The 17,180-nt window shown below is 51.9% G+C and overlaps 1 protein-coding gene across 1 annotated transcript in view; it reads left to right on the forward strand.

The window, feature by feature from the left end:
• The first annotated feature begins 470 nt into the window (after positions 1–470).
• CSMD2 (CUB and Sushi multiple domains 2) overlaps positions 471–17,180 on the forward strand; it is a 600,568-nt gene continuing 583,858 nt past the window's right edge. Inside the window, 1 exon segment of the mRNA XM_058718151.1 lies at positions 471–795. Within this exon segment, the coding sequence (XP_058574134.1) occupies positions 603–795 (193 nt within the window). The 5' untranslated portion in view covers positions 471–602.

The raw sequence follows: 17,180 nt of genomic DNA on the forward strand, positions 1-17,180 counted from the left end.
GGAAACCGCATCCTTCTTTGGTTACCTTTTCCCAGACAGTATTCCAATTTCCAAACGTGGAAGAGGCTGGTGTGTGTGTGTATCACTGTGTGTATGTGCGCGCGCGTGTGTATGGGGGGGTGGTGTATTAATGGGTAATCTTATAAATGGCAACGAGAGGACTGAACTTAAAAGAAACTGGTCAATTGTAAAACAAACAGGAATAAACAACCCTTTAGATGTAATTTGTGGTTTATCTGGAGGTGGAGGTGGCGCTGAAGAGGAACCCCCACTCTCCAATATTTTTTTCCTTTGCTGCGCCTCCACCCCCAGCATTTGGAGCGACGGAGAAGCGGCTCCGGAGTGATTAATCCGGGGATAATTCACCCCCCCCCCCGCCCCCCGGCGCGAACCCCGCGAAGCGGGATTGGAGCGAGTCATTTCCGAGAGCGCAGCGCGCCTCTCCCCGGCCGGGCGGACACTTGGTTCATTCCAGCCGCAGAAGCTCAGGGCTCCCGCGTACCGGGATTTTTTTCCGAGCAGAAAAAAGCTCCAGAGCTCTCCTGACCTCCTTTCTCCTCGGCGGCGAGCGGAGCCTCTCCCTCGGCGCTGCCGGCCGCGCCATGCCGCGCTCGCTGGGACGGGAGCAGGGGCGCTGCGGCCGCCCCGCGGGGAGGGCTCGCGGCGGAGCCGGGATTTCGGCGCTCGTGCCGGGCGCGGGGAGCCGCTGGGGCCGCCCGCCGCCGCCGCCGCCAACGCCGCCGCCGCTGCTGCTGCTGCTGGGCTGGGGGCTGCTCAGCGCCTCGGCCGCCGCGGGTAAGTCCGGCCGCGCCGGGGAGCCGCGGCGGCCGCGCGCCCCACCCGAGCCCCGTGCCTACCCCTCCCCGACACGGTCCCTGTCCCTTCCCCCGCTCTCCCCCTTAACCTTCCCCACTCCCAGTCGCCCACCCTCCTGCTCAGCCTCGCTTCAGTCGGCCCCCCATCCTCCCCCCGCCCCCCACCTTCAGCGGCGTCCTCACCTCCACCGTCACCCTCACTGCTACCCCCAGCCCCAGCCGCAACTTGGCCGGATCCGGCCGGCGCGGGGGCCTGGGAGACCGACATCCCCGCCAGGGGTTGAGGGGCACCCGGACCGTGGCTTCAGTTGCTCCAACCTCCCAGCCCCCCAAGGTGCCAGGCTTTTCCCCGATAAACTTTCCTGGAGCCCTCCCCCCACCGCCGCCTCCCGATTCCGGTTGGCACACTGGTCCTGGGGGCTGGAGACGAATGGCGTGCCCCCTCCGCGTTTCCGCGTTTGCGGGGTCTGCCCTTCCTGCCCCCGCCCATTTTCTGGTGAATGAAGCCCGCGCCCCAGCCGGAGCCGCCTCGAGACTGCGGCCACCACCTCCTCCCCAAGTGCCCCCCTCCCCCGGCGCTCGGGGCTAGAAAGGGGGAATCGGGTGGGCGCGCGCCCAGGGCCAGGGTCCCGCGCACGCCTTGCGGGAGGGCTCAGGTTGGGGGCTGGAGGGTGCTGAGCCACCGGGAGGCGGGGGCGGCGTTGTGCCCGGGGGCGGGGGAGGGAGTGTCGCCGTCAGGTTCCGCGCCGCCACATTCCCCTCGGTTCCCACTCCGCGCCAAAGTGCCCTTTCCCGCGCCCTGCTGCAGCCGAGCGCCGGGGCTGCGGCTGCGGCGGCGCGGGCGGCGGGACCTGCTCCCTGCGACCGAGTCCGGGAGGGGGGCAGACCCGGCGGGTGCGGCGAGTCCCGGAACTTCGCGGGTGTTTGGCTGCAGCTGGCGTATTGGGGAAGGCACGCGGACCTTCGGGAGAACCCAGTCTCCAGTGGGGATCACTGGCCCCGACTGGTGCCCTTCCACTTTATCTCCTGCACCCCTCTGACGCTCAGCTCTAGCCACAGCCTAGAAAGTTCCGCGTGCCCGGGTGGGGACGGGTCCAACGGGCGATGCCTGGGGCCGCATTTTCATTTAGCCCAGAGGCTGACACTGGGGGAGAAAACCGGTAACACCTGCTGCCTAGGCCTGGACTAGGAACACCTCCGGCCTGGATCCGTGCTGGTTTTGTTTTTGTTCGTTTTCTTGTTTTTTGGTGTTTTTTTTTTTTCTTTTTTCTTTTAAACCACCGATTGAACCTCTGAAGGCTTGGCCTCCGCCACTCCAGCATCCCAAGTGCTCCCTTCTTAGAAAGTGCGCCCCTTCACGAGAGAGCTTTCCGCCCCGCTTTGGGTTCCAATATCCAGTAAACCCGTACCTGCAGACAGTCACCACCTCCTTAGCCGGGAATGTTCCGGTTGCTGGTCTGGGAAGGCGCCCCAAGCTAGCCTCAGCTTTCCCATCCCGACTTGACAGGACTTTCTGGGTTCTCCTAAGAGTCATAGCTGCCGACACCCAGAGAGGGGCGCCCGCGATGCGCTCGCCTAGGAGCTCAGGCCTCGCGCACACCCACACCCACTGGGTGGCTGCGCTGTTCACCGCGACACTGCTGGTCACCCAGACTTGCCACATGGGCGGTGGGGGAACCGCTGCTATGGACTGTCAGGCCTCTCCGACGTTTGTCCAGGTGGGGCCCTTGCTCTGGCTCAGCAGACTTAGACTGCTCCTGATGTGATGGAACTGTTTTTCTAGCTAGATTTGTCCCTGCCCCTTGGGCATGTCATGTCCCTGGGGAAAGAAAAGGGCCGACTCACAGGAGCTTGCACACTGCTGGGGGATGCTGCAATCTTGCCTTGTAGAGATCCATTGGATTCCAGCTCTGTGGTCAGTAGAGCAGTGGTGGTGGTGGTGGTGAATTGCTGGGGGGAGGGGGCATTCGTTCTCTGGCGGGCACTGTAACTTACAGCCTTACGGTGCTTCCAGTGCATTTTTTTTTTTAAACCTTTCCCGCATTTTGATGTGCTTTTTGGCCTTGCAAGCAGCAGAGATTTGGAAATGGACTTGGTGACAGATGATCGCAGAGTTTGGCACTTTAGAGAGGGAAGCACATTCATTTTGTGTTCTCTTCACTCTGGTGACTTTAAAAGATGCTCAGGACTGAGCTGTCTCCCTTCCTTGGACCAGGGAGGACTGAATAAAATGAATATAAGGATTTGAAAAGGGGGAGCCTCCTCACCCACCTTTCTTTAGACCTCAACCCCTTCCATGTGGGCCCTGCCTCACACTAGGCAACCCCCCCCCGCCCCCACTGCAGCCTCCATAGAAACCTCTCATCAACCTCTCTTAACTGTGGGTCAGTCTGTCTCCCTTCTTCTGTTTCCCCTTGGCCTGTGAACAGCTTAATCTTTAATAGAAAACAAGCTAACCAGATTTCTCAGCCTTAGTGACCTTCTGTTTACCATCCCATCTCTTTGCCTTTATGAGTGTCTTCAAAGGGGTCTTCAACTCACTTTCTTTGCTACCTCTCACTCACTGCAGGCTGCCTTTTGTCCCTAGGATAGGAATTCTCTAGGAAAGATCACCGATGACCATCCTAATTATCAAATCCATCCTGCTTACTCTGTTTATTTTCCTTTACCTCTCTGTGACTTTGAACACTTTGGGTTACTCCTTTCAAAATTTCTCTTCCTTGGGTTTCTGGGCTACGGTGCTTTGCTGATTTCTCTCCTACCTCTTGGTTGTTCCTTCCCAGTCTCTGGTGGAAGCACTTCTTCCCCTCCTGTAAGTGTTTCCTGCAGTGTTCCGTTCCTTGTGTCTTTCTTCATTTCCTTTCACCACTTTGTGGGTGAGCTCACCAGGGCCCATCCCTTCCACTACCATAGTGAAGCTTCCAGACATGCCTCCTGCCAAGACACCTCTGATATATCCATTGGCTTCCTAGTCCATCGAAACTCTGGGTCTAGACAGCCCATATATCCGACTGACTCTTGGATAACTTCACCTAGATGTTCCCCTTCCAAAGCAAGCTCATTACTTCCTTTCCTGAGCCTCCAGTATTCCACTTGTAGGCTGGTAGCACCTGCAGCCTTCCACTTACCCAGCCCAGAAACCTTAGAGTCATTTTCAATGCCTCCCCTACCAGGTGGCCATCTAGTGCCGACCCTCAATTGCTCTTAACCTAGCTACTTTTCTCTGGATTCAGAGGCTCTGAGCATTGACAAGGCTGTCGTGCCTCCCATATGCTTACTAAGTAACTCAAAATAAAAGCCATATTGAACTGGAAGTATAAGGAATTCCTACAAACTTCTGATTTTTCCCATGCTGACCTCTTCATTGCTTAAAAAAAAAAATCAAATACCAAATTATTAAAAAAAAAAATTCTCCCTGCTTTGCTTGTTCCCTAAGTGCTTGTTTCCAGAGGTTTCTTGCATACTGGGACATTGATAATACCCAGTGTTTGATTATAGTACGAATTGAATTGTATTCAAAGTATTTATTTGTTTGTCTCCTGTATTAAACTATGAGCTTCCTGAAGGCGGGAACATTACTTTATTTCTCTTGATATCACCAGCACTCAGCTCAGGACCTAGCATAGAATTGGAGCCTGATAGATGGTTGTTAAATCAGTGGATGGTTTTTAAATATTTTTTTTTCTTGGACAGTTTTTTAAGGACTGATAAGGAGGCTAAATCAAGAGTTTTAGAGGGCAAGACAGCCAGAGGTGACGAAGATGCCCTGGTCCCCGTTGCTCTCCCTCTAGAACAAAATATCACAGATTGGTAGATCATTCCTTAGATTTCAGAATCGATTCAACAAGCCTTTAGATATAACTGTCCCCACACCCCCAAGGAAACTGTCCCCACACATCCCCAAGTCTCCAAGGACTTGAACCGCTCAGTCACCAGAGTATGGATTTGAATTTCCATTTGCAATTGAGCAGCAAGTTTATGGTTTTGAAAAAAGAAGCTGAGCATAGCAGATGATGTTGACCGTATCTCCAGCTGGCGAGAACATGGCTTTGTTGAAGGTGAGCCTGGAATCATGTGCAAGGGGACTAGAGAACCAGATTTGCAGGCTCTTAGATTGCAGGGTTTGGGTTTGTCCAGAAGAGTCCAGCAGGTGGCTTCGGCAGCATCACCTTGACCTGCCTCTGCTTCATCATCATTTTCAGGCCAGCAGGTAATCTGATTGCCCAGCAGAGCCAGATGTTCCTTGTGGGAGAACTGGTTGATCTTCAGACCTCTCCAAGCTCATGTTCTCCACTTGGAAAAGGGGCAAGTCATTCCTGCATTGTGGAAAGGACTAGAAATCCGAAATGCACCAGACGCAGTGCATAACCTAGCTCGTCCAGTGTGCCCATTTAGTGGAAGCCAGGGCTGGAGCGGTAACCCTGAGGACAAAGGACTCAGCTGAGAAGCCTGTGATCCCTCACTGTGGCCTGCGCCTCCCCCCACCGCAGCTACCCCCTAGGTATCCAAGGGAGTAACACTAATAGCTGGTGGTCACTGAGTCTTCATCATGTGCTGGTACCATCTCAAGCACTTGCTTGTATTAACTCAACCATCACAGCAATGTGGTCAGGCTGGCAATATTATTATCCCCATTTTGTAGGTGGAGAAATAGGTTCAGAGAGGATATGTAACTTAACCACATAACAAGTCAATGGCCAAGCCAGGGCTTAAAGCCAGTTTGTCCAACTCTGAATATCTTACTCACAACCCCACTGTTGTTCAACTTCTAAGGGGGCCCGGCTGGCGCTATGCCCCCCGGGGATCCTTCTGCCCAGGCTGCGTGCCTCTGCCCTGCTCTTCCCCCTGGGCTGCCCCCACCCCGAGTTATGCTGTGCTGCTGTTGGCACTCAAGGCCTGGACCCCAGACTTCCAGCCCCTCACCTCATGCGGCGCTGGTCCATGCATCTCCACCATAGCTCCTGTGACTGCAAAGATGTCACCTTGGTCTGCTAGTCCCGAACACCCATCTTGATTGAACTCTGCCATGAACTCTCACAATCCCCAAGCTCCCCTGTTGTAGAACTCAATCAGAACATATTGGGATGTCTTGTTTAGGGAGGTGATACCTGTTTGTATCCCCTGAAGGTCTGTGAACTCGGGCAGGGCAGTGTAGACCAGACCACAGATACTCAATAAGCACCTGTTGAGAAGATCAGAGGCAGGTTCCCTGGAACCCAAGGCTTCCTGACCCTCAGACTGCCTTCTTGGACATTCCCAAGGCGAAGGATTTATGGGAGTGGGAAGGGGTGAAGACACATCCCCTAGGTGGGAGGCAGCCCCAGCCCTTCTGGGTCTTAGTGATAGCAGCTGCACTTCAGTGAGTCCGGCTAATGCATCTTAGACATTACTATTCAATTCGCATAACAATCCAGGCACTTTATCAGATTTGAAGAGACAAAGGCTCACAAATTAAGCAGTTTGGCTAAGATTCTAGAGCAGATAGGTAAAGGAGGCAGGATCAACCCTCAGGGCTACCTGACTCCAGGGGCCATTCTCCTAATTCCTGGAAAGCATTGTCACCATGCGGGACTTGGTTAGTATTCGGTATGTGTTAGATGCTGCCGCCACCGCCCACGGCCACCGCCACCACCACCACCACTGGGGCTGCTGCTACTACTTTGTACACCGGCCTCTTAGAATCGTGAGGGGAAGGGTTCTAACACAGCGCCCCTCTGAGGTGCTGCTCTGTGCATCTGCAAGAGTCTTCCCTCCCCGTTCCTCCTGCTGAAAGTACACCCGGCACTTTCAGTGGGGTGGCCCACTCACCCAACCATCACTCCTCTTCCTGGAGGGGTAACAGGGAGGATCCCGTATCTCCCCCTAGAGGTTGGTTGATGTCACTGATACTGTCCTGGGGCCTTGCTCCTTGAGACCAGTATGGCCTCCAAACCCCTACTCTCTGTCCGTGGCACGATTTTCCACAACAGGGGACCATCTGGATGAACCTGAAAATGGAGGATTATTTCAGGGTCCTCTGCCTCACAGAGACACTGTCTTAGGATTCACTGGCTTTGAACAGAACTTGACTCTCCCTTGGACCCACAGAAAGAAAGCAAAGGGTGGCCTATGCAATGTGGGGTTTTCTCAACCTGAAAATGATGGTGTGGTTCTTAGAACTTTTTCCTGGCTCTTGTAAGGTAAGAGAGACAAGGGAGACTCATATTCATTTTCTTTCTGGACTCTTTTTTTTTTTTTTAAGTTTATTTATTTATTTTGAGAGAGAGAGTGTGTGCGCTTGTGTGTACATGCCTATGGGGGAGGGGCAGAGAGAGAGAGAGAGAGAGATTGAGAATCCCAGGCAGTCTCTGCACCCAATGTGGGGCTGGAATTCATGAACCATGAGATCATGACCTGAGCTGAAGTCAGATGCTTAACCAACTAAGCCACCCAGGTGCCCTATTTTCTTTCTGGACTCTTGAGAGTTCAGTTCCCTGGACTATCTTTCCATACCTTTCCTTTAAAGATGAGATTCTGTATCTTTTTTTCTCCTCTCCCACTCAGATACACACTCAACTGTTCGATGTTTGGGAGAGGGTGCGACCCTTTGGCTTTCTCACGTAGCTTCATGTAACACAAAGAATGGTCATGCCTCTGTATACAATCACAAACAAGAGCCTTGGCAAAGCAGTGTATGGGAGGGGAGGGAATGTAATGGAATACCATGCTTTGGGATTGGAGGAATAAAATAATTTGAGATAGACTGAGATCATATAGGAAGGAATGAGTTGGGGTAGGATCAAGAATGCTGGGGAGGTTTTGGGAATGGTATGGGTAGGATGTATTGGGGTGGATTGGGATGGATGGTGGAATGGAAGGGAATAGGGTTGAGTGAAATACAATGGTTTGAGGTGGGATTGAGAGGGTTAGATAGAGAGTGTTCAGGGGATTGACTGGTAGGATGGGGTGGGTGGGGTAGGAATGGGTTAGAATGAATTGGGGTGGAATGGGATAGGATGGGAGGGGTAGTATTGGGTGTGGTGGAATGGGACAATTGGGATATGGTAGAGTGGAGGCGAATGTGTCCTGGTGGGGTGGGGTGGGACGGGGGTGCGTCAGGATGTATTGGGACAGCTTGAGTTAGGTGAATGGGATGGGCTACTGGGACATGTGGGGTGGGCACTATAAGGAAACGGAAATGAGCGAGGGCACCAAAAACTACCTGCTTCACGTTATTGTAGCATCTCCTTCTTCCTCCCCAGAGCTCCTCAGGTTTTTATTTACCTGAATTGTGAAATCCCAGCAGATAGAAAATCCCCATCAGCCCTTGCATCCACTCTTGCATGGATTCTAAAATGCTGGAGGCGCCAATCTCCTGTTCTCAGAGGTCACTCTTTAGGGAGAAATTGGGAGTCCTCTGTGGCTATCACCACGAACGCTATCAGAGAAATATGCCAGGCACATGCCAGGAGCCCCCGTGCAGCCTAGCACCAAAGAAGGCACTGTGTCCTCCCCAAAGCTAGGGAGTGGGGTGACTCTTTCCACAAAAAGCAATTTCCTCCGTGGTATAGGGGTTCACCTCAGTAGCACTCCTTTTTGGAGAGTCTCCCCATTGGAAACTGCCTTTTACTTTCTACCTATTTGTTTCTGTACAATGTCAGAACATTTTAAATGGAATTGGTTTCTCAGAGGATGTCCATCTTATCCTTGAAAATCATCATCATAAGGAACTTTATGATGCTAGAAATAATGTATATATGGTTACATTACTGATAGCACCAAGACAACTCTTAGAAATTTATTTTAAAATCTCCCATGTGGTCTAGAGCAGAAAACAAGGGCTCCTGTTGTGGCACAAATAGCCTTCCTCTTTGCCAATGTCCAATTTATACTCAATTAAGTGCAATTATCATCCAGAAATCTCAAAAAAAAAATGATGTGGCCATCTTCTGGGTTTTCAAATCAGAGGTAGACTAAGTTCCATTATTAAGTAGCTACATCTGTGTATTGAATGGAAGTGAGCAAGCGTGAGCAAGGTGTTAAGTTTGAAGGGAGAAAGCAGAGAGTTTGAAATGTAGATCATTTGAGATACAAGCCTGTGTTAGAGAATGCACGGGTGGTTTGTGTGGCTTCTTCTAGGATGAGCAGGCGTGGTCGGGTTGACTCAGCCCTGGGAGGTTTGCCTGCTCGTTGCCTGACTGTCCACTCTCAGCCTAGGTCTCGCCTACCACTTACTGACCCTCACTGCTTCCTCCCTCACTGTTTCCTGAGTGGGGGCTGAGTATGGAGAGAGGCGGAGAGATTGAGTGAGACTTGGTGAGGGTGTGTGGGCTCCTGGCACGTTCCTTGGCAATAAGAGGAGGTGAGAGTGTAATGATTCATTTTCAATCCACGTTAAAAAGTTCCTAGCATGAAAACAGCCACCTCCGGGATGGCATCCTCTCCTCTGAGGGACCTGTGTGGCCCTGCCCTTCTGCCCCTCTGTCCCTGGTAGCCCTGGAAGGGCTGACCCACAGCAGATCCACCACTGGGAGGAAGATAGTCTCATGTGCTTGATATATGTCTAGAAATTTGGCTTGAGGGTCAGGAAACTAGTATTCCAGTCCTCGTCGTGCCTCTCTAACTTATGCAGCCATGATTTCATCTTTGTGGGCCTCTATTTCTTTGCCTATAAAATGGGGATAATATTACTCACTGTGTCTCTGTAATGCTAGACTTGGAAGCTCTTTAATGAACAAAACAAATAGGACCCGGAGATACTAGAATGGGCCATGAGTCTAAGCCCCATCCAGTGGGAGGTCCTGCCCAGTGGCCAGGCTGGCTTGGCTTCCCAGGGATGCAGACCTTCCGGGTACAGGGGTAGTGAGTGAGGAAGGGTGGGCTTGCTGAGCTTCCTGGCCCTGGTCCATTCTTACCCTCCGACGGACTGTGTGGCTGCTCAGGAAAACTTGGAAGGGAGGGGATAAGCAGTTACCACCCCCATCCCATCAGACATATGGTGCAGCCTTCTCTCTACCCACCCACCAGCCCTGGGGCAGCATCACTGTACGTTCAGTCTGGGAGAGGTTGATAGCCCAGGCTTCTTCTTCACTAACACATCCATCCAGAGGACACGCTCTTCATCGAGGCCTTTTAACTGTAGCAAGATGAAAGTCCCAAGATCTTATGTTCCAAGACCACTGGGACTCACATCTCCTTTGACAGTTTGCTCCCAGAAACATGGAAAGAGGAAAATGTTACAGAGGTAGTTTTCCTGAGTCACATGGAAGACACAGGTGCTTTTTGTTTTGTGCCTGTTTGTTTGTTTGTTTGTTTGTTTTGAGCTCAGGTACCTGACATTGGATTAATCCCACCTTCAGACCATGACACTTTATGATCACCTGTCTATGCAAGGCTCCTCTCTTGTTTTATTTAAAATTTTTCCTTTCTTTATCCTCAATCCCAAGGCATTGCTGCCTTCCTTTATCTGTACCCACCCTGACATATTTGACAGATATCTTGAAATATGCATAGATCCTTATAATGTATGTAAGGTTGTTTAGTGTGTTATAGGTATTTTTAATTTACATAGGTGATCTTGAACTATACATTTCTTGCAGTTTCTTACTTTACTCAGCACTGTATTTTAAAGATCTAGCCCTGGGGCACCTGACTGGCTCAGTCAGTTGTGTCTGACTCTTGATATTGGTTCAGATCATGATTCCAGGGTTGTGGGATCAAGCCCCACATCGGGCTCTGCACTAAGCATGAAGCCTAATTAAGATTTTTTCTCTCTCTCCCTCTACCCCTCCCCGATTGACGCACGCACTCTCTCTCAAATAAATGAATAAATAAAAGATCTAGCCCTGCTCCTGTGTTTGTCTGCTTTGTGGTTTCTAACTGCCGTGTTGCATTATAAGCTGTGTTTCCATCACATTCTGTATATCCATCCCCCTGGGAGAGACCTTGGCTTGGCTATAACTCCTGGCCACACATGAAACTCTGAAGAACATCCTCATTCATGCTCTCTTGGGACCCTGTGTGAGACTAAGTCTGGGCTATATAAATGGGCAATTGGGATCCTTGAGTTAATATGTTTATTTTCTATGCTGTGCCATAATGTTTTCCAGAAAGGCTGAGCCAGGACCCATTTTGACCCAGAGTTTCTGTCCCCCCATGTCATCACCAATACCTGCTCTTGTCCACCTTTCTAATGTGTGCCATCCTGATGAGTTTAAAGTGCCATCTCATCGTTTTAATTTGCATTTCTCTCATTGTTAGTAAGTTTGAGTATCTCTTACATGCTTAGTGGTTTGAGTTTCTTTTTGCAAATTGTCTATTCATCGTCTTTGCCTGCGTTTAAATTGGACTTCCTGTCTTAATTTAGAACAAATTTTGGTTGATTTGTAGAAGTTCTTTCTATATTCCAGATATTATCCTTGGTTAGTTTCAGAGGTTACAAATCATTTCTCTCAATCTTTCATCTGTCTGTTTGGTTTAGCGTTTTTCTTTGGACAGGGATGCTTCATGTTGATGTAGCCAGACCTATCAGTGTTTTGTAAAGGGCAGAAGTTGAGACATGTGAGGACATCTGGGTCTACCCTCTTGTAGGACTGGCTCTCTGTTCAGAGGGTTTTGAGGATTTCCAGAACCTTCCTATCCATACTGGGCTCCCAATTCCTGTGAAAGGTCTCTCTTCTGGCTCAAGGCCCTGTGTTTTCTGAAGATGCCAGCTAAAGGAGAAATTAGTTACCTAATGGGTGCCCTGCTTAGAGAACGGGAGGGATTACTTAGTCTTTCAGCAAGGCATTTACTGAGGATCTGAGCTGTGCCCGACTCTCAGATGCCCTGGGGACATAGACAAGTTTCCTAGCTGCTTTAGTCACAATTGCCCAAAGGTGGAAGCCACCCAAGTGTCCATCAGCGGATGAATGGATAAACCAAGTGTGGTGTATACACGGGCACAGGGGAATATTACATAACCTTAAAAAGGGAGGAAATTCTGATGCATGCTACAGCGTGGATGGCCCTTGAAAACATTATGCTAAGTGAAATAAGCCAGTCACAAAAGGACCAATAACATATGATTCCACTTAGATGAGCTATCTGGAGTAGTCAAATCCATAGAGACAGAAAAGTGGAATGGGGGTTGCTGGCTCAGGGGAGAGGGGAGGGGAGAGTTAGTGTTTAGTGGGTACAGAGTTTTAGTTTTGCAAGATGAGAAGAGTTCTGGAGTGGTGATGGTTGCACGACAGTGTGAATGTAGTTAACCAGCTGAACTGTATTCCTAAATGTGGTTAATGTGGTAACTTTTACATTACATATATTTTGCCACAATTAGAAAAAAGGAGGGATAACTGACTTTCCAGACTTGAGGGGACGAGGAAGGCTCCTAGAGCAAGCCGCGTTCTAGCAGTGGGGAGTCTGGAGGGTTCGAGCCGGGGTGTGACCCCTTTGGTTGGCTGGGTGGGCAGGCACAGGCCTCTGAAGGAAGGAGGAGTTGGGGAGAGAAGGCAGGGAGGGGGTAAAGGAATCCTCTTTTTTCTGCGTCCCCCCCCCACCCCATTGCCTGCCTTCCCAGAGGGAGGAAACATGTGACAGCACTGTCAGGAGTCCAGGAACCCGGCTCCATAAATCGTGGACCGTAAATCGCGGGGCTGTTAATCCTGCCACCGTGAGAACATCACCAAACTTTCTGCCAGAAGGAATAAAAACAGGAAATCTCCTTACTTGGGCTTGACTCAGCAGACCGTCTGGCGGGGAGACCCTCAGAGCCCCTCCATATCCAGTCACGCGTGCCCCTCCCCATTTCCATCATTCCACCTGCTTGCCGCTCTCTTCCTCCTCGGCCTGTCTCCGTCCCCTTTCCTTTTCCCTCCCTCCTTTCGCTCAGTCCTGTGACCTCCCTGGCACTGTTGTCATCTTCTTCTCACCCCGTCTTCACCTCCAGTTGGGCCCTCTTCCTGACCTTTGACCTTGTTGTCTCCACCTGACCCCCACCCCCACCTGACCTGGGACCCTCCCTGTCCATGGCCTTTCTTTTAGCCAGGCTCTGGCCCAGCAGCTCTGTCAACAAGGAGGATTTTTAAGGCCCTTGGCCACTGCCATCTGCTTAGGGACAGTGGGCTGCTTGCTGTGGCCCTGGGCTGGGGGTCATGCCTACAAATACCATTTCAAAGCCAGTACCTTCCCCTAAGGACAGTTATAAGCTCCCAGAAGCTCAGGGAGGTCTAAGAGAACAGAGGGGGAGGAGGTGGCAGGCCGGGCCTCCCCCAGAGAGCAAGCAGGCTCCCCAGGGGCGAGCTTTGGTCCCTTGGATGCTGAGGATGTGGGGTAGGAGGTGCCGGACAGGGAGTGGCTTGGACAAAGGCTGCAAACTGCAGGCAGCTTCTGGGGCGCGTGGTTTGCCTTCCCCTCCAGCCGCACCGCTGTCTCTGTCCTGGAAGCTGGAAGCTGTCCGTTAGGGAACTCTCAGGCCCCTGGCTGCGAGCTGCACTTTCCTCTTCTTAAACCTGGTGCTCCCAAGAAGTCAGTCATTTTGCGGATGAGGAAATGGGAATCGAAGGAGATGAAGTTACTAGCCCCAGACCACACTAAGGGGCAGGGGAGAGGCCAGATTTAAAGCCGGTCTGATTCAGGCCCCTCAGGCACAACCATCACTGTAGCCCAGTTTCCAGTGACAAATGTAGAGTCCCAGGCCCTCCCCCTGGTCTTCTGAATCAGAGTATCTAGGAGCGGGGTGTGCGGTCTGTATCCCTAACGAGTTCCTCCTACTATTACTATTATGCATCCGGGGTCTGTCTGGGAGCCTCTCAGGCAAACAGCTCCCCAGGTCCCAAGGTGGAGCTCAAAGGACATAGGCCTTCAACCACCCACTCCGGCTCACCTATCCTGGTCTTGACCCCAGGATCCCGCAGTGGAAGCGAGCCCCGCTCCCCTCCCCCCGGCCTCGCCCTGGCCGAGGCAGGACCTGTGTCCAGAGGCTGCAGACCCCAGAGCTGACCAGATTTGCGCTGTCAGATTAGGTGGCTTCCTGAGGAGAAACCCCCAAGCTCTGCAGGCAGGCATTTACATTCCCAAACTGCTTGACCCACCCAACAAAGGGCCTGTTGGTGAGGGCTGGCCCGCCAGCTTGGAGCTCCTGAGTCCCAGAGCTCTTCCGCCAGGCCCTGATTTGCTAGGTGAGAAATCAGGGCACTCAGGGGAGTCTTATCCTCTACTTCCTCAGTGTACTAATTCCCATTATTCTAGAGTTAATACTCGTTGAAGAGCAGACACAAAGCACCGAAATGCCATTTTTCCTCGGGCCTTGTGGTGAGAGGCAGTTGGCATTTTAAGACAGAGGCGTTGCAGGCAGGCTAAGGCAGGGTCAGTCAGGCGGGGTCAGGGCGGGGTGAGGCTGGGGTCCGGGTGGGGTGAGGCTGGGGTCAGGGTGGGTTGAGGCTGGGGTCAGGGCTTGGTCAAGGCAGGCTTCTGGAGGAAGCTCCCAGAGTGAGGCCAAGGAATTCAGGTTCCAGCCCTCTTACCTTCCTGGCTGGAGCAGGACCGGCCCCCAGGGGAGGGGCCCTGACCTAGCTGAGAGTCTGTCTTCCCTGTGTGGAGCCAGGGACTCCACAGGGAAATCGAGGCAAAGGGCCAGTAGCACAAATAAGGATGCTAAGGCAGGAAGTATAAAGACCCTGGGAGGCCCAGAGATGGCATTCATTTGTGGGGTTGGGGCTATTAAATGAGTGCCCTGGGAGAAAAATATTCATGTTCAGATGAGTTTGGGAAACAGTAGGCCCTTGGTGTCCAAGGTGTGGCCCAAAGCCTTGCCAGAAAACTTCTTAGAAATTCACCACCCACCTGCCGAATCAGAATCGCACTTTAACAAGACCCCAGATGATTCCTGTGCCAGCGAGTCTAAGAAGCACTAGGGGACCCACTTTCTCAGCACAAACTTTGGAGTTAAGTCCAACACAACACAGATCCTGGCCCTAGTTCATTCTGGGCCTCAGTTGTTTCAGTAGCAGGATGAGGCAAACAGCCTGACCTTGCAATTTCGCCTATACAGGTCTGTGTTTGTGATGGGCCTGGCTCTGAGCACACAGCTCTCCTGCCCCCTTGTCCACGTAAGTCCATGACCCACTGACGGGTTTGGGTTCTTTTGTTCATGCCAACAGTGTCCCTGGCACCTGAGACGGTGCCTGGAGCATGGTAGACGGTCAGTCTGTGTTTGTTGAGTGAATGGAAGCATATTGAATGGTCGTCAGGGAAAGCTCAACACCTGGAAGAGACACAGTGAAGTTTTCCTTTCTGTTTCCTGTTGCTGCTCCAGATTATGGTAGATTCCCCAAGGTTGCTGAGAGGCTGGGGCAAGGGGGTGGTGGAAATTTTTGATACGGAGTAATGAGATAGCTGGTGTGTGTCAGCCTGTGTTGCAGGAAGATTCTGTTGTCTGTTGTTAGAACTAAATTATTTTGAGGAGTGTTAGCCATCAACACTTTAGTAAAAAATGAGTTGATCAGTCTGGAGAGGTTAGGGTCAGGTAGGGTGGTAAAGGACCCACTGTGTATCTGACATCACTCAGCATCCTCAGGCCTCAGACTGTGAACCTAGAAGTTAGTCTGGCCTAACCTTACTCTTCTTCCTCTTGATCCAACCCTTGTTGGCCTCTTCCACTCAGTGCAGTCCCTGGGGTAATCTGCCCCTGGCCTCGTGCTCCTCTGAACCACAGGCTCTGTCTGGAGACCATTTTCACTGCTGGGGCAGTCTTGCCCCTTGGCTATCCTCAACAACCTTGTTTCTTCCATCGCACAAAAATGGAAATTGCGTGAACCTTGCCGCTGAATTGGGGCTGGGAAGTGCTACCCAGGAATATGGCACAGGTGTAATTGGCATCCCTCCTCCCCCCGAGCCCATAAACACACTCCGTTTTCTTCTTAAAAGCACACTAAACAATGCCCCTTCCTTGACTCTGCACCCCTTTTGGCTGTCACCCCCTCTCCCTCTGTTCCTAGCCAGGCTTCCCAGGAGGGTGCCTGTCATTTCTCAGTGCCTGTCATCTGCCTTCCACCCTCCCCACTCCAGGGGGAAGTGCTGCAGCCCAGGGCACCACGTGACTTCCTACTTCCCAAATCTAAGTGTCTCTCATGGCCTCTAGACCTTTCTCCAGTCTGGCACAGCCTGCTCTTGACTTTCTGTCTGTCCCTTCCCCTTACCATGATCTGACACTGATCATCACTCCCCACCTAAAGTTGCGTTCATATCAGTGTCTCTAGGTTTTCGCCCTTAGCCCTCTTCTCTGTTGATTCCATATTTCCTTCCTTCCTGGGACTTAACACTGCTGTCCAAATACTGATGATCCCTGCATCCTACGTTTAGGTCTCCAGAACTCCAGATCCAACACCATGCACATGGGCCCAGCACCCCCCCCCCCCCAGCATGCCACAAACCAAATTCTCCCTTTCTTTTGTCACCCGTGTGACCCCACCCCAAGCCATCTCACCATCCCGTGCTCTTTTATGTCCCGACTCCAGGAATTGCCACACTAGCCTTGAATCTTTGTAAACTGGAAATCTGGGAATCATTCTTGAATTCTACCCCCCACCCACCACCTCTCACTAATCAGATCTTGTGGATTCTGCCTCCCCAATAGCTCCCGAGCCTTCCCACATCTTCTCTAGTGCTGCTGTGACCCGGGCCTCACCCTTTGCTCCTGGACGCTTGGGACCCAGCACTCTGGCAATGGAGGTGGCAACGGTGTGGTCTACCCCATCCTTTCTCGCCTTCCTCCAATTGGTGATGTGCATTTTGGTCAGAGAGCAGCAGGGGAGGATTTGCCCTCTGGGATAGAGGGGAGGGCACGGCAGAGATCAGTGAGGAGTGGCAGACACCGAAGCTGTTGGGATAAGCGCGAGCCTTGGAAGGAGTTCAGGCTGATATGTCAGTAACACCTGTCCCTAACACCCCCTCCCTTCTGGGGTTCAGATTGATGGGATATAAGGACAGAGAGTGCTAGTTGGATGGAAGGGAAAGGACTGATTCATTTATTAATAGCTGGGCAGGTGCCTGATACCTGTCAAAGCACAGGCTTTCGGGTACATCATGTTGAAGAATATGGCTCAGGGCCTGAGCCCAAGGGGTGCTTTCCACCTCCCACTCTGAGTGGAGTGTGAATCTTGGCAACCAAGCAAGCGCTCAGGAGCTTGTGCAGAGTTAGGGCTGGGACAGGGTCTAAGGACACACTCAGCATCCCCTTTCTTAAGCATGAGAATAATGGGCTTGGTCTCCCCACTGCTTTTATGTAGGACAGAGGACATCTGGTGAAAGCACTTTGCCTTTTAGTTCAATGGTCCTGCCCATTGGTAAAACATGGCCCAGCAAGGGGTGAGGAAGGAGCAGACAAGCAGCAAAACTGCCTTCGGA

Source organism: Neofelis nebulosa, chromosome 2 (genome assembly GCF_028018385.1).
Source record: "Neofelis nebulosa isolate mNeoNeb1 chromosome 2, mNeoNeb1.pri, whole genome shotgun sequence".
Lineage (NCBI taxonomy): Eukaryota > Metazoa > Chordata > Mammalia > Carnivora > Felidae > Neofelis > Neofelis nebulosa.